The 21,888-nt window shown below is 40.0% G+C and overlaps 1 protein-coding gene across 2 annotated transcripts in view; it reads right to left on the minus strand.

Annotated features, from left to right (window-relative positions):
• TLL1 (tolloid like 1) overlaps positions 1-17,517 on the minus strand; it is a 236,441-nt gene extending 218,924 nt beyond the window's left edge. For both annotated transcript variants that reach the window (XM_021101281.2, XM_084973891.1), the window contains exon 1: positions 16,836-17,517. In XM_021101281.2, the coding sequence (XP_020956940.1) occupies positions 16,836-17,004 (169 nt within the window). In that variant the 5' untranslated portion in view covers positions 17,005-17,517. The remainder of the gene's footprint in view (positions 1-16,835) is intronic.
• Between the last annotated feature and the right edge of the window lie 4,371 nt (positions 17,518-21,888).

Raw genomic sequence — 21,888 nt, forward strand, 5'->3', positions numbered from 1 at the left:
AAACCATCCACATAAGTGGGTAGAACAAAAGAAAAGAGAGAGAAATGAATTGGGATGGGACTAGCACTCCTAAGGGAGTTGTGAAAGAGGAAAGGAACTCACACCCTGGAAAGCCACCTATTAGCCACCAGAGATAGAGGGTCCCCAAAGCCTCAGAGAAAAGCATAGCAACTGGATTGAGGGCAAAGCACAGAGAGAGCCACACAGACCATCTGTACCACCTCCCCCAGACACCACAGATTAAGATGCTCAGAGGGGGCCTGGGTGCCAAGATTCATGCTCTGGAGGTCAGTTCTGGGGAAAGGACTAGGGTTGGTGGTGGTGTGTAGACAGCCTGAGGGAGGTAGAGAGTGGTATGCCAAGGGAACCTGGGAGGAGGTCTGAGCCTGCAGGAAAAGCAAGATACCATTGTTGGAGAGGGCAAGAGGAGGAGGAGTAGACCACCACAGGAATAGCTTTCTCTGCTCACACGCAGATTTTTGGAGGGTAGGGCTATGGGCAGTGAGGCACCTCTTGCACAGGCTATGGGTGACAGGCCCCACTTGTGTGGGCTATGAGCATCAGCACCTCCTGCATGGGCTAAGCATGATGGGGTGCTAGTTGCATGGTCTATAGGCAGTGGGGACAAACTATCCCAGTCAACACAGAATCCAGAGGCAGGCATGACCCATGACCACTAGGGGTCTGTGAATAGTCACCATTTGCAGCTCCAGTCATCTCAGATGTTGGCATAGAGAAGGGTATTGCAACCTAGCACCATCCATTGTTGCTCTAACTCCCCTGGGAACACACACACCCTGCCACTGCCACTGCCACTGCCAAATGCTCTGGGTGCCACCCACAACTGCCTGAGGGTCACTGCCACTTCCCAGGGCCCAACAACTAGGAACAGCCTGCATCACCTTCCCATGGGTCCTTGTCACTGTCAAGGGCTCAGAAACCAAACACTGGCTACTAGCCCTGGCATCATCTCCATCTCACTGGAAGCACACACAACACGCTATCGAGGAGATAAGAGAGGCCCTCACAAAATACCCAGGGCACTCTTGAATATAAGTAGTGCTTTAGCACTATAGTAGTTGTTTCCCCTAAACTCAAAGAAAAAGGAAAATATAAGAAAAATAAAGAAGCTTGGGAACCATTCCCAGCTAAAAGATAAGGAGAATTCCTCTGAAGGAGCAAACAATGAAACAGACCTCTGCGGTCTGACAGAAAATAAGTTCAAAAAAGAGATGGTGGAGTTCCCGTCGTGGCGCAGTGGTTAACGAATCCGACTAGGAACCATGAGGTTGCGGGTTCCATCCCTGCCCTTGCTCAGTGGGTTAACGATCCGGCGTTGCCGTGAGCTGTGGTGTAGGTTGCAGACGCGGCTCGGATCCTGCGTTGCTGTGGCTCTGGCATAGGCTGGTGGCTACAGCTCCGATTCAACCCCTAGCCTGGGAACCTCCATATGCCGCGGGAGTGGCCCAAGAAATAGCAACAACAACAAAAGACAAAAAAGAACAAAAATACAAAAAAAAAAAAGAAAAAAAAAAAAGAAAAAAAAAAAGAGATGGTGAAAATACTGAAAGAATTTAGAACAAATATGAAGGAATTTAGAGTGGATGTAAACAGTAATGCAGATTACTTTAGAAAGGAACTAGGAAAATATAAAGGGGAGCAAATAAAAATTATAAAATTCATTTGCAGAGATGCAAGCTGAGTTAAGGCAATGAAGAGCAGAATGAAAAATGCAGAGGAATTGATAAGAGACTTGGAAGGTAGAATAATGGAAATCGGAGTTCCCGTCGTGGTGCAGTGGTTAACGAATCCGACTAGGAACCATGAGGTTGCGGGTTCCATCCCTGCCCTTGCTCAGTGGGTTAACAATCCGGCGTTGCTGTGAGCTGTGGTGTAGGTTGCAGACGCGGCTCGGATCCTGCGTTGCTGTGGCTCTGGCGTAGGCTGGTGGCTACAGCTCTGATTAGACCCCTAGCCTGGGAACCTCCATGTGCCACGGGAGCAGCCCAAGAAATGGCAAAAAGACAAAAAAAAAAAAAAAAAAAAAAAAAAAGAATAATGGAAATCACCCAATCAGGACAGCAGACAGAAAAACAAATGCAAAAATATTAAAGCAATATAAGAGATCTATGGGATAATATAAAGCAGGCCAAACTATGCATAAGAGGGATTCCAGAAGGAGAAAGAAAAGAAAGGGGGATGGAAAACATATTTGAAGAAATTATGGCTGAAAACTTCCCAAATCTAAAGGAAACAGATATCAAGATACAGGAAGCACAGAGGGCCCCAAACAAGTTGAACCCAAACAGACGCAAATGAAGACATATTATAATAAAAATGGCAAAAGTTAGAGACAAAGAGAGGATTCTAAAGGCAGCAAGAGAAAAACAAAGAGTTAATTAAAAGGGAACCCCCATAAGGCTATAAGCTGATTTCTCGACAGAAATATTACAGGCCAGAAGGGAGTGGCAAAATATATTCAATGTTCTAAAAGGGACAAACGGTCAGCCTAGAATACTCTACCCAACAAGAATATTATTTAAAATAGAAGGAGAAATAAAGAATGTATCCAACAAATAAAAACTAAAAGATTATAGCAATACTCAACTCACTGTAAAAGAAATACTGAAAGGGCCCCTCTAAATAAAAAAGAAGTTAAGAAGATATTGGATGGAGGAAATCACAATTGGAAAGCAATCACTTACATAAGCCAGTATACAAATATAAAAGGAAAAAAAAAAAACCTATTGTAAAAATGATGATAAACACAAGGAAGAGCAAAAGGACAAACAAGAGGATGTTAAAAAAAAAAAGGACTTCAAAATCATAAAATATGGGGAAGGAAAGTAGGAAAATATAGATTTTTTTGGGGGGAGGGGCGGATTTGTTTGAGCCTGTATGACTATCAGACTAAAGCAAGCAGATATAGGAAAGGGTTATCATACTTGAAGAACAGGGCAACTGCAAATCAAATCCAAATCATACATTCACAAAAACTAAAAAGAAGAGTACATAAGCATAAAACAAAAGGAAATCAACCAACCAAAAAAAGAAAGGAAGAAAGGAGAAACATAGAATCAACTGGAAAACATGGTTTAAAATGGCAACAAATACATGTTCATCAATAATTACCTTAAATGTCAATGGACTGAATGCTCCAATCAAAAGACAGAGTGGCAGACTGGATTTAAAAAAAGAAAAAAGCCTACAATATGCTGCCTACAATAGACTCACCTTAGGGTAAAGGACACATATAAATTGAAAGTGAGGGGATGGAAAAAGATATTTCATGAGAATGGAAGAGACAGGAGTTACAATACTCATATCAGACAAAATAGACTTTAAAACAAAGACCATGAAGAAAGACAAAGAAGGACACTAGTTAATGATAAAAGGATCCATTCAAGAAGAGGATTTTACACTTGTCAGTATACAAGCCCCTAATATAGGAGCACCTAAATATATACAACAAATACTAAGAGACATAAAAGAAGAAATTGATGGCACTACAATAATAGCAGGAGACTTTAACACCCCATTCATGTCAATGGACAGATCTTCTAGACAGAAAACCAATAAGGCAACAGAGATCTGAAATGACACAATAGAAAAGTTAGACCTAATTGACATTTTCAGGACATTACATCCAAAAAAAATCAGAATATACATTCTTTTCAAGTGCACATGGAATATTCTCAAGGATTGACCACAAAATGGGGCAGAAAACTAGCCTCAACAGATTTAAGAGCATAGATATTATTTCAAGTATCTTCTTGGACCACAATGGCATGGAACTAGAAATCAACCACAGGAAAAGAAATGAGAAAAAACTGACTACATGGAGACTAAACAACATGCTACTAAAAAACCAATGGGTCAACAAGGAAATCAAAGGGAATTTAAAAAAATTCCTTGAGACAAATGATAATGAAAACACAAGCAATCAAAATCTACAGGATGTCACAAAAGCAGTGCTCAGAGGGAAGTTCATAGCAATAAGGCCTTCCTTAGAAAAGAAGAAAATCCTCAAATCAACAACTTAACCTACCAACTAAAAGAATTAAAAGAACAAACAAAGCCTAAGTTCAGCAGAAGGAAGGAAATCATAAAGGCAAGAGAGGAAATCAATAGTACAGAGATTCAAAAAACAATAGAAAAAAAAAATCAATAAAACCAAGAGCTGGTTCTGTAAAAGGGTAAACCAAATTGACAAACCTCTAGCCAGACTCTCCCAGAAGAGGAGACAAAGAACTCAAATAAAAAAAATAAGAAATGAAAGAGAAGAAATCTCAACAGATACTGCAGAAATACAAAGAACCATAAGAGAATACTATGAACAATTATATGCCAACAAATCTGACAATGTAGAAGAAATGGACAACTTTCTAGAGACATACAGCCTGCCAAAACTGAATCAAGAAAAAAACTGTTCAATGAACAGACCAATCACTAGAAATTAAATTGAATATGTAATAAAAGCACTCCCTACAAACAAAAGTCCAGGACCAGATGGCTTCACAGGCAAATTCTACCAAACACACAAAGGAGAACTTGTACTCATCCCTCTTAAAATTTTTCAAAATATTGAAGAAGAAATAATCCCAAAGATATTCTATGAAGCCACCACCATCACCCTAATATCAAAACCAAAAACTCTACAAAAAAAGAAAATCACAGGCCAATATCTTTGATGAATATAGATGCAAAAATTCTCAACAAAATTTTAGCCAATCAAATCCAACAACATATAAAAAAGATCACACACCACAACCAAGTGGAATTCATCTCAAGTTCACAAGGATGATTCAATATACGCAGATCAATCAACATCATATGCCACATTAACAAAAGAAAGGTCAAAAACCACATTATCATCTCAATAGATACAGAAAAATCACTTGACAAAATCCAACATCCATTGATGATAAAAGCTCTTACCAAAGTGGGTATAGAGGGAACATATCTTAATATAATAAAAGTCATTTATAACAAACCCACAGCCAGTGTAACAGTCAATGGAGAGAAGCTGAAAGCCTTCCCACTAAAATATGGAATAAAACAAGGAGGCCCGCTCTCACCACTTTTACTCAACATAGTATTGGAAATCCTAGCCACAGCAACAAGACAAACAAAAGAAATAAAAGGTATCCAAATTCTAAGAAAAGATGTAAAATTCTCACTCTATGCAGATGACATGATGCTGTGTATAGAAAACCCTATGGACTCCACACAAAACTACTGAAATTGATCACAAATGAATTCAGCAAAGTAGCAGCATACAAGATTAACATTCAGAAATCAGTTGCATTCCTATATACTAACAAAGAAATATTAGAAAAGTATATCAAAGTACAATACCTTTTAAAATCATACCCCCAAAAATTAAATACTAGGAATAAACCTAAGGATGTGAAAGACCTGTATGCTGAGAATTATAAAACATTCATCAAGGAAATTAAAGAGGATTCAAAGAAATGGAAAGGTATTCCATGCTCCTGGATTGGAGGAATTAAAATTGTTAAAACGGCCATGCTACCCAAAGCAATCTACAGATTTAATGCAATCCCTATCAAATTACCCATGACATTTTTCACAAAATTAGAACAAACAATCAAGAAATTTATATAGAACCATAAAAGACTCAGAATTGCCAAAGCAATCCTGAGGAACAAAAACCAAGCAGGAAGCATAACTCTCCCAGACTTCAGGCAATATTACAAAGCCACAGTCATCAAGACAATGTGGTACTGGTACCAAAACAGACATACAGACCAATAGAACAGAATAGAGAACCCAGAAATATACCCAGACACCCATGGGCAGTTAATCTTGGAAAAAGAAGGAAAGAATATAAAATGGGAAAAATACAGTACCTCTTTAACAAGTGGTGCTTGGAAAACTAGATAGCTGCACATAAATCAGTGAAACTAGAACACACCCTCACACCATGCATAAAAATAAACTCAAGTGGCTTAAAAACTGAAACATAATACAAGACACCATAAAACTCCTAGAAGGGAACATAGACAAAACATTCTCTGACATCAACCATACAAATGTTTTCTTAGGTCAGTCTCCCAAAGCAACAGAAATAAAAACAAAAATAAACCAATGGGACCTAATCAAACTTGCAAGCTTTTGTACAGCAAAGCAAACCATAAAAAAAGAAAAAAAGACAACCTATGGAATGGGAGAAAATAGTTGCAAATGATGCAATGGACAAGGGTTTAATCTCCAAAATATACAAACAACTCATACAACTTATCAGAAAAAAAAAAAGAAAGAAAGAAAAAACAACCCATTTTAAGATAGGGCAGAAGAACTAAATAGACATTTCTCCAAAGGAGACATAGAGATGTCCATCAGGCACTTGAAAATATGCTCAACATCACTAATTATTAGAGAAATGCAAATCAAATCTACAATGAGGTACCACCTTACACTGGTCAGAAATGCTGTCATTAATAAGTCTACAAATAACAAATGCTGGAGAAGCTGCGGAGAAAAGGGAACCCTCCTACACCACTGTGAATGTAAATTGGTACAACCACCATGGAAAACAGCATGGAGGTACCTCAGAAAGCTAAATATAGAACTTCCATATGATAGAGCAAGCCCACTCCTAGGCATATACCCAGACAAAACTTTCATTCAAAAAGGTACATGCACCCCTATGACCCCTGAAGCACTATTCACAGTAGCCAAGACATGGAAATAACCTCAATGTCCATCAACAGATGAATGGATTAAGAAGATCTGGTGCATCTACACAAAGGAATACTACTCAGCTATAAATAGGAACAAAATAATGCCATTTGTAGCAATGTTGATAGAACTAGAGACTGTCGTACTGAGTGAAGTCAGAAAGAGGAATACAAATACCATGTGATATCACTTATATCTGGAATCTAACACAGGGTGCAAATGAACCTATCTACAGAAAAGAAACTCATGGACATGGAGAACAGACTTGTTGCCAAGGGCCAGGGGGAGGGAGTGGGATGGACTGGGAGTTTGGGGTTGGTAGATGCCAACTATTGCATTTGGAGTGGAAAAGCAATGGGATCCTGCTCTATAACACAAGGAAGTATATTTAATTACTTGTGATGGAACATGATAGAAGATAATGTAAGGTAAAGAATGTATATATAGGTATAATTGTGTCACTTTGCTATACAGCAGAAATTGGCAGAACATTGTAAATCAAGTATTAAAAAAATTAAAAGATGAACAAGAAGAATCACTGCCACACATGGAATCCAGAATTCTGGATTTAAATTCTAATTCTATCACTGTGTGACCTAACACAAGTTATCTTGAAGCCCTAAGCTACAGGGGCCACTTAATACAGAAATAAGGTATATTATAGAATACTTTTTTATGCAGCATGCATTTTTTTGTGTATGAAGTTCTATAATACTCTCATGTACACTAAAAATCTGTTCTTATTGTTAACATTTAAATCCTGGGACACACTAGAGGTGTAGTCTATAATTAGTATCTTCTTTAAGTATTTAACTCTTGGTCTCTTATTCCCCCAGCAAACTGCTCACAAATCTCTTTCCCCATAGAAACACGTAACACAAGGCCCTGATTTTTAGGTTGTTACTTCCTTTATCCTTTCCAGTGGTAAATCCTAATGTTTCTTCCCCTGGCCACACTCCATGAGGTCCCAATATATGCTTCTTCTCCTCTGACTAAAAAATAAATATGAAAGGAAAACTTTCCCTTGTTCTTAGGTTCAGAAAAGGAGACAGAAAAGGGATGCCTTTTTTACCAGTTTCATTCTTACTCATTTGTTAGAGAAAAAGTACAAGCAGAAAATCTTCCTCCTAGAAAACACGGTAATTTGCTAAAGGTAATATGTTTTCCTCAAATAAATATATTAAATATTACACATAGTATATATTTTGAATATGTCAGACTTCCTCCTCTTAGGAAATCAGACTGGAGTTCCAAGAAGTTGAGTTAAGCCCTCAAAGCTTCCAGTTTTTTGATCTGATGGCTTTTAGAAAAGTTGGGATTGAAAAGATAAATTTAAGTACTTTACCACAGCATATTTGTTTTCTCAAAGACATTCACACATCATTTACATACATAATGTACACTGTAAACCACTTTCCTGAACAGCCTGAATTTGAAAAGATGTTCTTCTCACTCTTTATGGCTCATAAGCAGGAATTCAGGGAATACTCAGAGAACAATCTAAAGTGTGAAACAATTTAATGGGTACCACACAAAATGCCAGACCCTGTGCCAAAAATAAGACACTAATGACTGAATTCTACTCAAATCCAATTCAACCTTTGCCTTAATCAACAGAAAGGCTGTTGTCACGGAGTCCCCATTGTGGCCCAGCAGTAAGGAACATGACTAGTATCCATGAGGATGTGGGTTCCATCCCTGGCCTCGCTAAGTGGGTTAAAACGATCCAGTGTTGCTGCAAGCTGCAGTGTAGGTTGCAGATGAGGCTTGTATCTGGCATTGCTGTGGCTTGGTGCAGGCTGGCAGCTGTAGCTCTGATTCACCTCCAGCCTGGGAATCTCCATATGCCTTGGGTGGGGCCCTGAAAAAAAAAAAAAAAAGAGCAAAACAAAGAAAGGCTGTTGTCACAATCTATATACTTAGGGCAACATGTAGCAATTTTTTCCCCTACACTACTTTGTGCTTAAATTCTATTAGAATTAGTCATATACATCTTTATTTGTCTTATACATATTTGGGGCATTTCATTTGTAACTCTACACTTAGAAAACACTCTCTTGAAGGGGAGTAGAGTCTGCCCTATATTCCATTGCAATTGAAAGTATTGGCCTTACTCAGACAGGACTGTATACGGCTCATAAAATGCAAGAATGTTGAAGGAAAGATATACTCTTACTAAAGAAAATCGCATTGGATGGATTTCCACAATACAAATAATCACTTCAATTGCCAGTCTTCATACATTTGTATTGACTGGACAGCAAGAAAAAGGGACCCAAAATAAGAAAGCCACCTAGATACAGAACCTGGATTGGAATTCTCACTGTTTATCAACTGTGACGACAGCCCAGCAAGTGAACCCTTCTGAGTCTCAGTTTCCTCATATGTCCAAAAGGGGTAATGATAACATTAATTGATAGGGACATGGTAAAGACAGGAGACATTTACAATGATTAATATAAAAATACGAGCTGGGTTACGTTGACATGAGTCATGAAGGTGATTCCTTGATAGGTGAGGCATATGGGGTTCCAAGAATTAATTCTCTAGAAAGTTCTCCACTCGGCTCTTTTCCAGTTATGTACGATGCTCTTTATGGGGTATCTTAAGGTTTAACTTTCACGCACTGAGGGATACTGAATAACACAGTCATCAGAACACAAAATACAAAACCATAAACTTCAACTACTAGGCATTTGGGTCAGAAATATTAGGGCAGAAGGACAGAGATCTAAGCTTTCAGGACAGTCAATCCACTGATCCACTGATCTGATGTTAAGGTAGTTCCAGCACCGCACAACGGCCAGGATTATCTTAATAAAAGCTCCAAATTCACTTGGCCAAAGAAAAGACTCAGAACACACTGATATCAGCCACCAGGGCTGTTTGAGGTGCCCCATGGCGCACAGTCTATGTGGTGACAGTTTAACATAAATGAGAAATGTAGGTAATACAGAAACTCTTCCACCTCCTCGTTCCCCATCACACAAATTTAGTGTCATCAGTAGGAATACCATCAACACAGAAGATACCAAATGCTGATAGTAAATATGGGGTTTATGTCTCCACCTCCACAATAACTCCTTGATTTGTAAAATGGTGCAGTGTGTTAGAAATTTCTGAAATGTCTTATTTTTAAACACTGAATAAATGAATGCTTTAGTACTAAAACTCAAAATTGAATTTTGTTTTGGGAGAAGCAGAATATTTGGAGCCACTTCTGACCCACTTATGATTTCAATTTTTCAAAACTACTATCATTTGAGGGAGTTTTTGTTTGTTTGTTTTATTTTTAAATATGGTAAATGGCAAATATTTTCCTTTAAACTATAAATGTTAAGTTGCAGGAGAAGAGCTGATTAAGACAAACACCTCGCTAGTTTACTTTCTGAGTTTCAATTAACACTTAATTTACAATACTTCTTAATACAAAGAGATAGTTGAACATTTTAGAACAGCTTGACAGGATTAGCACACATTTTGTAAGAAGCTGACAAAACGAGCATTCCATTAGCCAGCCCACAATGTCTGAAAAGTTAATAGCCAATATCCCATCTTCAGAGCTGACAATGGCAAGAACTAAATAAATAAGCAAGGAGTCACCCCCTTTGGTTTTCTGGGAAAGAACACATGGTATGTAATTCATTCCACAGCTTTGAGGCTATAAATTAAAAAAAAAAAAAATGCTTCTCCTCAAGTATTATTCTCCAACAGAAAACTAAAGGAAATAAACCACTAAAGCCATATTGCTAGATCATTCTATTGAATCTAGGGTTGGGGAGAGGACTCCACTTATTAATCTAAGGAAGGTAACTCTACAGTTAATTCCAGATCTTAGGATATGAAAGAACTGCGAGAGTCCTCAAAATTTCCTTAGTAGAGGGAATCTCACATCCCCAGGAATCTTGCCAGGCACCCAAGCCCTGGCCTAGCCCTGGTCTAGCTGTGGGATCAAGATCCTGAGAGGGGGCAGTCCCTACAGTTTGAGGGACACAGCCACCTTCTCCCACCTCTCCAGACATCAGATGGTCCCAGCAGGATGTGCAAGGTCGCATTTTATTTTATTTATTTATTTTTTATTTTTTGCTTTTTAGGGCGCAACTTGCGGCATACGGAGGTTCCCCAACTAGGGGTCCAATCAGAGCTATGGCTGCCGGCCTACACTACAGCCACAGCAATGTGGGATCCGAGCCGCGTCTGTGACCTACACCACAGCTCATGGCAACGCCAGGTCCTTAACACCCCCCCCCCCCCCCCCGCAGCAAGGCCAGGGATTGAACTCACAACCTCATGGTTTCTAGTAGGATTCATTTCCACTGCACCACAATGGGAACTCCAAGGTCGCATTTTAAATGGATTATTTGCCCCTATCTTCTCCAAGCATTCTTAGAAAAGCTTAGGAAAAGTCCTAGTTTTAAATATTTTAAGCAGATGGTGGTAATGGATCTATTAGAAACAATAGATAATATTCTAAAAAGAAAAAAAAAATAGTGCTAGCAAATCACTAACATTTGATACTATCTACTCGAGATCTAGAAACATTTAAGGTTAAACTCTGTTTCACTGATTGAGAGACCTAAAGATTTATTAATGTAACTAACATTCTTAAGGTTTACAAAGAAGGTGATGGTAACTCCAGGCAAGTGAGTCTAAATTTTAAATCAGGGAAAGTTGCTAAGACATAAAAATCTAGGATTCATACATAAACAGGAGGGGAAGAAAATATGATTTCTATAAAAGAAACTATATACAGTATATATAGACTTTCACTGAAAAATAAGCCATCACCAGGGCAAGAGGAACAGTTGTGTAATTATACATTAACTTTCTCAGAAGCTTTCACTAGGCTTTTACATGTTTAACTATTCCACTGTGGGCTAAGGAAGCCTAAACAGAGAAAGGAGGGTTCAAAGGCAGCCTACTTGAATGGAAACCATAAAGGGTCCATGAATTATTACATGAACAACCTCAGGGAAGGATGCCAGTTAAATTTTCAACTTGCAAAGGAAACTACCCTCTTCGGAGACAAAAAGTGGAAGATCTCAGGAGATTGAGAAAACTAGCAAACAAAAAGGAGCTTGAGAGCTGGCTTAGTCTGAGGGGATATATTTAAGAAAAAAAGATATATCTTCTTCCTACTGAGTATTAATAACTTCCATTTGTGGACCAAGAAAAAATTGATGTGAGCCCTTAGGAAAAGAGTCACATAGTACTTCTTTAAGGTACTATTGGCAAAAGATTAACAGAATTCAACATATAGAATTCCTATCCATCCCTTTTGCAAAAAAATACATTTTGGCCACTCTTGAGTTGGCACCAGAGGCAGGAGGAGAAAAAAAAATCAAGATCTGAGGAACAAAAATTAAACCCAAAGAGGCTGGTTAAGAGAAGTAGCGCTATGAGATGCATTTTTTTTCTTTTCTTTTCTTTTTTTTTTAAGTTTTTTACAGCTGCACCCTCAGCATATGGAGGTTCCCAGGCTAGGGGTCTAATTGGAGCTACAGCTGCTGGCCTACGCCACAGCCACAGCAACATGGAATCCCAGCGGCATCTGCAACCTACACCACAGTTGAGGGCAACACCAGATCCTTAACCCACGGAGCAAGGCCAGGGATTGAACCCGCAACCTTGTGGTTCCTAGTCAGATTTGTTTCCGCTGTGTCATGATGGGAACTCCTGAAATGCATTTTTAACATGAGTGTTTGGCAACCTAAAGAGGTGCCAAGGAAGAAATATATGTTTGGATATTTGATATTATGATGAAACAAAGTAGACATGGAGTTGAACATCAAATTCTAAAATGCCATACCTAGGAAGCTAGAAAGTACAACACTGAGAACCAAAAAAAAAAAAAAAAAAAAAAAAAAAAAGGATAAGATCTTACTAAGAGATTATAAATTTATGAAAATTCCCCAAGAATGAGTATATTAAGACCCTGGTTATAAAGAGAAGCAGAAAGAAGAATCTTTTGGAGGCCAAAACCTATTTTTATAGAAACACACTTGCATATGCCACTTTAAAAGCAATTTTAACCTTGCAAATCACTGACCTTTAATCATGTTTGGATTTCTCCCAAGAAAAGAAGTCATTTACTCAGAAGATTAAGGGTAGAAAGTCTTTTTTCAGAGTGTTCACACTTGCTTAAGAGAATAAAGATGCTCTCTGGACAAACATTTTGCCTCATTAGTCTTATCAGCCTCTAATCATCATTCAACATTCTAATTTCTTCAGTGTCTCTTTTTAGATATATTTCAATTGCCTGGGCTTTCCTGATATCCCCTTAAATAGAAAAATAGAGAAAGGGAGAGAGGATGAGGGATAGAACACAGAGTTGGTTTATCAGGTCTCTCTGCTTTTCCAGGTAATCTCCAGATCAATCTGAGAGATTAATTTACACATTGAATTTTCCCAGCCTCTTCACAGATATTCACAGATACTCAGATTAACACCTATTGGGACAGTACAACAGGGAAACAGGACACCTTGGGATCTGTTCTGGAATGGCTTCCTACAGCATCAGCTTCTTAATATCCCTCAGGACCCTTCCGAACTAGAGATGGTAAGAGAAATCGGATTGCAAATTCAGATGACTGTGTACTATGCTGACATCTTAATGTGCAAGACAGACATTCCTTTGAATTATCTGACTCTTTGTGTCTGTCTGTTTACATAGAGAGATGAATTACCTATTTTCTGTCCTAATGGATTTGGCTATACAAATACATCTGAGGCTGTGCTGCACTGACTTACCTACTTTCACTTATAAATGAAAATATCTTTCTAAATCAAAGTTGAATTAAAGAAACACAAGTCTTCCCTTTGTCCTGCAGTTTCATGAACTTGAAATCAGATCTGAAAAGTATATAGATTATATTGTTTCACAAATATATTAAGGATGGCACAATTTTAACAAGTTATAATGAAGAATATTCTCCTTGGGTAACATTTAATCTCAGAAGTTAGTGGATGAGGGATGGAGATCAATATTGATAGTCTACAGGTATTGAGAAGGTCTTGAGAATTTCTGGAATGGCTTTCTATAGCATCAGCTTCCTAATATCCCTAATTAATATAGTAATTGAGAACTTACTAGATACCCAACAGTGGTAATCCATCCCTGTGATAAACATTAAAACTCTGTTATGATCTCTTTCCTCAAGGACTTTATATTCTATGTTTAGAAAAGATGAAATTATGTCCTTAGTCATTTGATTCAAATCAGATAATTAAAGTAACTGTGTTTCTACTAATCTAGAGTCCAGATAAACCTGGACAAATTTCTATTGCTTACATTTCAAGGAAGGTTTCCAAAAAGTCATCTAAGAATACAGTGCAATTATTAAACATACAAGCAGACTTTGCAGCCAGGAGACTTGGAATTGAGTTCTGGGTAATCTTAGCAAATGTGTTTGACCTCGCAGAACATCTGTTATATTATCTGTGTAATGGTAGTATTCACAAATTCCACCATATTGGGCCATTGTGTTGAGCTGAAATAATGTACTCACAAGTGCTTTGAAACCAAAAAGCTATATTAGTCATTATGACATCAAGCCACTGTATAGTTTCAGGAACCTTAGGACCCTTGTTAGAGAAATTCAAAAAGGGCACTTTATTCAGTGGGCCATGCTCTTCATTCTGCTGTTGGGAAAGAGCAGATCAAAGGTTCCCCAGAGTCTAGAGAGCAACCCCTCTTGATTTTTCCAGACTCTCTTTCACATGTCTTCATCTTTCTTATTTAAGAGAGCTTTTTGGAAGCATTTGGGATTTCAATGTACTGTTTTATTTTTTCCCTGTTATTACAAACTTTGTCTTATACAGTGCCAAAAGGAAGCACTAAGATTTTGCTACTCTTTAGCCAAGATGGTAAATTAGACTTTCATTTCATTAAGTTCAAACAGCAGGGTTGACCATTTAAAAAGTGATCTCAGATTTGGGGCCTACTTCTCAGTCCTTCACTTAGGCCATTCTTATTTCTCTTTCACTACACATATGTACATGTTTACCTCTTGTATTCAAAGATGGGGAATAAATAAGTTTAGAGTAAAATCCATTCAAACTAATAGTAAAAGAAAAATAAAAGTAAATGCTTTTAAAGGTGTTTTTGTTTTTTTTTTCTTGCATAGATAGTCACATGCTGAGGAAAACAGGCATTTGCACTTGAGGTGTGTTTCAATACACATGGCACAACTAAATCTTAAAATTATAAACACTCTTAAATAAAAAAGAAAACATGTTCACAGAAACTTCTAGACAATTTCTAACAGTAAGAGAAATCTGAAACAACATAATTTCTGAAAATGTATTAGCTAACTTTTGACATCTCATATTCATATTCGAAGTTAATATTTTTAAAAACAAGCTTTTACTTTAATATGTATAGAAACTATATTTATTTTCCTGAGATCAGACATATATACCCCCTCATGTGTTCTCATTTTGGTAGCTGGTTGAATCTTTCACACAACAAAGCATCAGCATAGGTGTTTTCTTAGACAATCTTTAAAAATAACATTTCTAACTTACCAAAAACAAGAAAGCCCTCAATTTTCACCAAGTTGCAAACATTACTGAAAACAAATTTCTCAATAAAAAGTAGGTTTAGGGTATTATAAAGTACTGAGTTGGCCGTCCAGCCTCCAGTCATCCATCACAGTAGAAAGGTGTCTTGTCCTCTAAACCATCAAAGAAGGCCCAGGAAACTTCTGGTAGGATAGACTGAATGTTAAAGGTGATGAAGAAACATATAAGCAAAACTGAATTAAATCAGAATTCTAAGTACCAGCCTGACATGTTTCTGCTAAGCTACTTCAAGTTTTGAATAAGTATGTGCAGTAAGAGAGCACCAAGAAAGATCTGATACCGAGAACTCATATGCTCTTTGTCACAAAAAAATACCTTCCTTGTCAGAACAATGTGTCATCAAAGGTACAAGTTAACAAGGGAATTTCCAGCATTTCCCTTCATTTGCGTCCATCTCTTCTAACGTCAGGTGCAAGAGAGGTGGAAAGAAATTTACAGGAGTTCCCGACATGGCGCAGCAGAAACAATCTGACTAGAAACCATGAGGTTGCCGGTTGCCATTAGATCCCTGGCCTCGTTCATTGGGTTAAGGATCAGTCGTTGCCCAGAGCTGTGGAGTAGGTCCCAGACGCGGCTGGGATCTGATGTTGCTGTGGCATCGGCTGGCAGCTGTAGCTCCGATTGGACCCCTAGCCTGGGAACCTCCATAAGCCGAGGATGTGGCCCTAAAAAGCAAACCAAACCAAAACAAAGAGGTTTACTTAGCTACAGAAGGGAAAAATCGAGTCACATGCAGACCACCTACGGATAATCCAAGAAGCACAGCTACTCTGGGGATTTTTGCCCTCCCTTCTTCTTGAGATGGGGCAGAACCTGCCTTCGGCTACAGACACTCACGTAATCGAGCCCAGCACCATCATGACCACTTTCCTCGCAAAGTGAATAGTGGATCCACCGACCCTGGGTCATTTTGGCCTCAACTCGGCAGAGCAGGGCCGGAGGCCAGGGCGTGTGGCTCCAATCTCATGGCGGGAGGAGGGTCGGGCGGGGCTTCCTGGCCCCACCGCAGGCACCCAGGTGCAGGCGCGGGAAGAAATAAGTTTGAATGGGACGGCAACTTGGAAGTGGTTTTAAGGCTTCTTGAAACGGGCAAAAGCACTTGAACCCATCCAGCGGAGAAGCTTTCGAGGGCGTCGCTATCTCCTAGTTGCCTGGGACGCACAGCGAACCCTGGCCGAGAGGGGGCGAAGGTGTCCCGACTTGCAGTCCGCCCGCCGGCGCGCGGGACCGCGGGCGCCGGGCACCAGGGAGGCGCCGCCCGAGACGCCCAGGGCCGCGGGCTCTGGGCTCAGAGCCCTGGCGGCGGCGTCCGCCGATCGTTGCGCCGCGCCAGGACGGGAAGCGGGGGAGGGGGTCGGAACTCCAGGAGGTCCCCAAACTGGGAGACGGAGCTTGGCATCCGGTCTCGCCAGCTCGTAACTGCGGCAGCAGAGGCGGCGCGGCGCGGCCCCGCGGGGTGGGGAGGAGGGTGGGAAGAGGCAGGTGAGACTAGGCGCCCTCGCAGCGCCAATCGCGCCCCTGCCGTCTCGCCCCGAGAGAGCACTCACCAGCTTTGCACGGGTCCTTGTAGTCCAGCGACTCCGTCTCGTCCTCTCCATTGCCACCGAAAGTGTAGTCATAGTCGAGGCCGGCGCAGACCCCCAGCTCAGCGCAGAGGACAGCCCCTGCGGCCACCAGCCACGCAAGCATCCCAGGGGAAAGCGTCTCCAGCCCCATCTTCCTCGCGAGGGAAGCAGGGCACGGGCGCCTGTCCCCGCGGGAGGCTCCTCGGCGCGGCCGGCGCTCAGGTGTCCGGGGACATGGGGCGCCGTCGGGCGGAGAGAGGGCAGGACGGCCTGTCTCCCGGCGCGGGCGAGGTGGCGGGCCGCGGGAGGGCGGGCGGGGGCAGGTAGGGAGCGGGTCCGGGCGGGCGAGCGGCCAGGCTGTCTCCCGGCGGCGGTCCTTCCCGTGGCTCAACTGTTTAGCTGCTCCAGGGTCAGGTTCCCGGGCTCAGGCCCGGCGCGTGCCCGGCACCCGGGACCTGGCGCTGCTCTGGGAGGACGAGCCCAGTCTGCACATCAACGCGTCTGAGCTGCAAGTGGGGACCGCGGACGCGGGTGGGGGGCAGACGTTCCTTCGCTGCCAGACCTTAAAAGCCGCAGAAGCAGCAAAGCAACTGACTGAGAGAAGAGCGAAAGTGGGAGGATTTGGGGATGCACTGTTTGCCTTTTCCCCCTAGGCTGTCTTTTTACCCTCTTACTAACTTGAAAAAAAAAAAAAAATTCTTCACAGCATCTAACCCAATCACTTGCATCCTGCTTACTTATTCATACAATCAGGGTCAGGATCCGGGCCACAGCCTCCTCTCCGCCTCCTTTCGGTAGCCCTACATGAGCAGACAGACACTAGCGCGCCGAGAATTCCATTTATAATTTACTAAAGATAAAAATGAATATATCGTGCAGTGCGTCCGCGAACAGCAGTTAATAGACGATGTACGCGCCAGCCGAAAGCGCCAGACCGGGGGTGGGCGAGGGATGGTGACAACTTGACTAAAACCTCCACTTCCCCCCAATACACAAGGAGCTTGCCTATCCCCTTTGCTGCCTTTGCCTCGGTGCAGCCGGGAGGGGTGGAAAGTGTCTGGGCCTCCAACTGAGGTAAGGAAACTGCTTTCAAAAGTCCCCCAACCACAAAGTTTTGCTGAGACGATCCTCAGAACTGCAGTGTTTTTATGTTTGTTTGTTTGTTTGTTTAATCCAAAATCCAGTTACAGATTGCAGCAGCAGCAGGAAACGCGAAGACCTCGCCAAGGGCTGAGCTGTGGCTCACGCGGGCTCAGGAAGGGAAGTTGGAAGGAACACTGGGGAAGCAAATTTTCTGTGACAGCTCTGGCGCCCATGCCCGGAGTTGCTCAGTATCCTTTGGCTTTAGTTGTTTTAGTTAGGAGGAGAGTGTGTAAAACCTGGCAGCAGGATTAGCGAGGTAAACCACATGTCAGCCTAGCAGACGCAGGACAAACATAGGCTGTGGGAAATTGAGGAGGAAAAAAAAAAAAAAAATCAGAGGAAATCTCTGCAAAACCCCTGTTGTGAGCAATTCAGAGGTTTCCCCACATCTGCAAGTAGTTTCCAAAATAGGTGAGAGGACTTCTCCTCCCCCAAATTTCCAAATGACTGTTGATTAGGAGCCTTGCCTTTTCCAACTAAATCCTGAACTGTCATTTTAGCTGGGACTTGTAAAAAATCTTCTGCTGCCTTTACATTTTAATTTAACTTTTAAATGTCCCCTCTTTTCTGAGTTACCATCAACATACAGTCTAATCTAGAGGAAAATATGAAGGTAATCACAGGCGCACACATGCAGTGTTTGCGCACACACACACACATGTCCTTTGACAGGTAGACCTAGTCTTTGGTTAGGGGATTTGACCAGGTTTTATATTTGTCTAAAAAAAAAAAAAATTAGAGGCTAAATTTAAGGAAGTATCATTTATTTCCAACTTAATTACCCATCTTAATGATCAATTAATTCCAATTTAAATTAAGAGTAAAAGGATGGGAGTACTGGGTCTGATTCCATGTTCCTGTCAAAGCTGAAGCTTTCTTAGAAGCCACTAGAGATCTCAAACTTCTAACCCAGTTCATAGATCAGAGAGCAGATCTGAAAAGAACAAGTTCAATAAGCAGGTAGACGGATTTGGTTTTGAAATGTCTTGCTGAGTCATTCTCAAATTCTTTTACCCACCAAAAAAAAAAAAAAAAAAAAGTTTGCATAATTAATACTGGTGTTCCTCTAGTGCAGGGCTCAACAAGAATGTATTTTGCTTAGCCTATTCGAAAGCCCAGGAAATGCAACTTTCCCTTAGAGGATCCTTTTGAACTGCTGACAGTGTCCCCACTCCCTACTGCCAGACCTTTAAAATATCCCTTGTTAATCTAAATGAATGCAAACATCTCTTTTTATCATATACAAGTTTGCAAGAGTTTGGACCTGGCATTTGCCTAAACATCACTTATTTTGCAGTAATAAGTATGTTTCCTTCATTTGTCATGAAAAAAATCACCATATAGGGACATCTGCCTCATGTTTCCCTTACAAATCCAGAGGTAGGATGACTGACATAGTAAAATCTCAGATCAAAAGATGGACATGTTTTTATAGCTAAAATACTTGCAGGGAATACTCACATCACAATATCCTAGGCCTCAACCACTGATTTATTTTTGAATATTATTTTAAAATATTTATTAAATATAGCTCTAATTTTATCATAATAAAAGATCCACCCTTAAGCTTTATTTCTATAGTTGCCATGATTGCATTCTAAAATAGATTTTGCCTTGTCCATTGAAAAATATAAATTTGCAAGGATTTTTAAGAAAATATAAAAAACAAAAATATGCATGTAAGAAAGGAGTTGAATGTCCTGTCAGAAGAATACAACCATAGACAGGTGCCCTGTGTCAATCCAATCTCCTCGGGAAATAAAAGGAGATTGAGTCCTTGAGTTAGATGTGTTGAAGAAACCTTGGCTTCTAGCTGGCAACTGTCTCTGAGTACCATCACCACTTGCAGCAGAACCTCACTGCCTCCAGCAATCCTAGGGAGAAAGCAACCCAAGATAGCTGAGGTAAGAGATACCCTCTGGGCCAAATGGTATATCCTGTCTGCTGTCAGAATCATTAAAACAAACTTGCCTGTAAACGATGTCAATTAGAAATGTTTATCAGACATGGAGAACAGATTTGTCCTTGACAAGACGTGCACGTGGGGGGCTGAGGGGGTGTAAAGCTATTATGTATAGGGTGGATAAACAACAAAGACCTACTGTAGAACACAGGGAACTATATTCAATATCCTGTGATAATCTGTCATGGAAAATAATATGAAAATGTGTGTAACTGAATCGCTTTTCTGTATACAACAGAAATTAGCACAACACTGTAAATAAACTATACGTCAATAAAATTAAAACAAAACAACCCCCCCATTAGAAATGTCTATTTCCTAATCTAGTCAATTTACGATTAGCTAGTTGGGATTGTTTTTTGCTATGAAACCAAGTAATACATGAATATATTCCCCTCGTAGTCCTTGTAAAAAAAAAAAAAAAAAGATAACTCAGACATAAATGGACTAAAATGTATGTGAGTGTGTGTGTGTGTCTCTCTCTCTCTCTCCCTTGGTCTCACTCCTGGGAATGCTCTTAACCTACTAACTAAATAGTGTATATATATATATAGATTGGGTCCATGAAATTGTCTAATCTGTAGGTGAAAAACAGCAAATATTGACAACTTTATATGATTTCAACTTATTACGTCAAGGCTTTAAAAAATTCTACTTTGTATTAATGCTGTTCTTCTGAATTAACATATAAGCATCTTAGTCAAATATTTTTAGATGAGAGGATGAGTCTTTGGGCCTCAATGGTGTTTGACTCCTACATTTTCTTTTCTTTTTCTAAAACCTTATATTCTCTGGTTTTTTTTAATACTGCGTTATTTCATATACACCACTGCAGGATGATTCCAACTCTTGATAATTAGAATGACACAACATTTGATCAAAATCTATCCCTTATTGCTGCTTCCAAAATAGCAAGTAGAAACAATGAAAAAGTGAACAGAAGACAATATTTGCTTCACAACAAAAGGATTACAGAACATGTTTGTTTGTTTAGAAAAAGACACACCTCCCCAAGAAATGAAGACAAAGAAAAGAGCCTTCCTTCTGAAGTGGATTCTGCTCTGAGCAGGGGCTCCATGACCTAAGTCTCTGGTCATTTCTTGGTACAGCTGATTGGCTGCACTGCCCTTATTACTAGCTTACCCTTGCTGTGGGGAACAGAGACACCCTTTGTTTTTATGATTTTTGGCTACTTCAGACCCTTTAACTCTCCCTTTCACCCCATTCTCATAGGACCCTCTATAGCATACATAAGCTTTATTTTACTTTCTTTCCTTTCTCAGCCCTGAGCAATTCTACATAGCACCTCTTAATTCTAATTCAGCGTCCCAAATGCTACGAAAGCTACTTAAGATTATTTTGGGTAGATAGTGATAAACTTAAAATATTTTTGAGTTACATATGTGTATATATGAGGAAAAAAATCTCAACGAATTTGCAATTGCAGTTCTTATGATGCTTAGATTAAAAAACAAGTTAATTGCTTCATGAAATTAAGTCAATAATATAAGCGACCCATGATGTTTGATTAACATTGATCTGATCCAGTTCCTATGTCTCTCAATCTGAATTCCAGCTCTCTGCTTAATAACTTGGTAACTTTGGACCCACATTTTAAACCTAATGTGCCTTTTGTTTCCTCATCCATAAAACAGGGATAGTATTATTATTCCATAATATTTCAGAGAGTTGTTATAAGGATTAAGTTAGTTAATACATGTGATGTGATGTACTTAAAATTCCCCCTATAGAGTGCACTTTTGGTATCTGTTTGCTATTACCATCTGAAATAAGTTGTAAAAAGTCAAATTATCTCCAGTTCTTATGCATACATTATTTGAAAAGGCCTTTTCCTCCTTCACTTTGACCTTGATAGTATAACTCTTAAGGTAGAGTAACACATTCAAAGTTATGATGGAGCAAAGTAGT

The sequence above is a fragment of the Sus scrofa genome, chromosome 8, assembly GCF_054392235.1.
Source record: "Sus scrofa isolate SSC_HxYL_T2T_F1_AM1 chromosome 8, Sscrofa_HxYL_maternal_Yorkshire_Landrace_v2.0, whole genome shotgun sequence".
NCBI lineage: Eukaryota > Metazoa > Chordata > Mammalia > Artiodactyla > Suidae > Sus > Sus scrofa.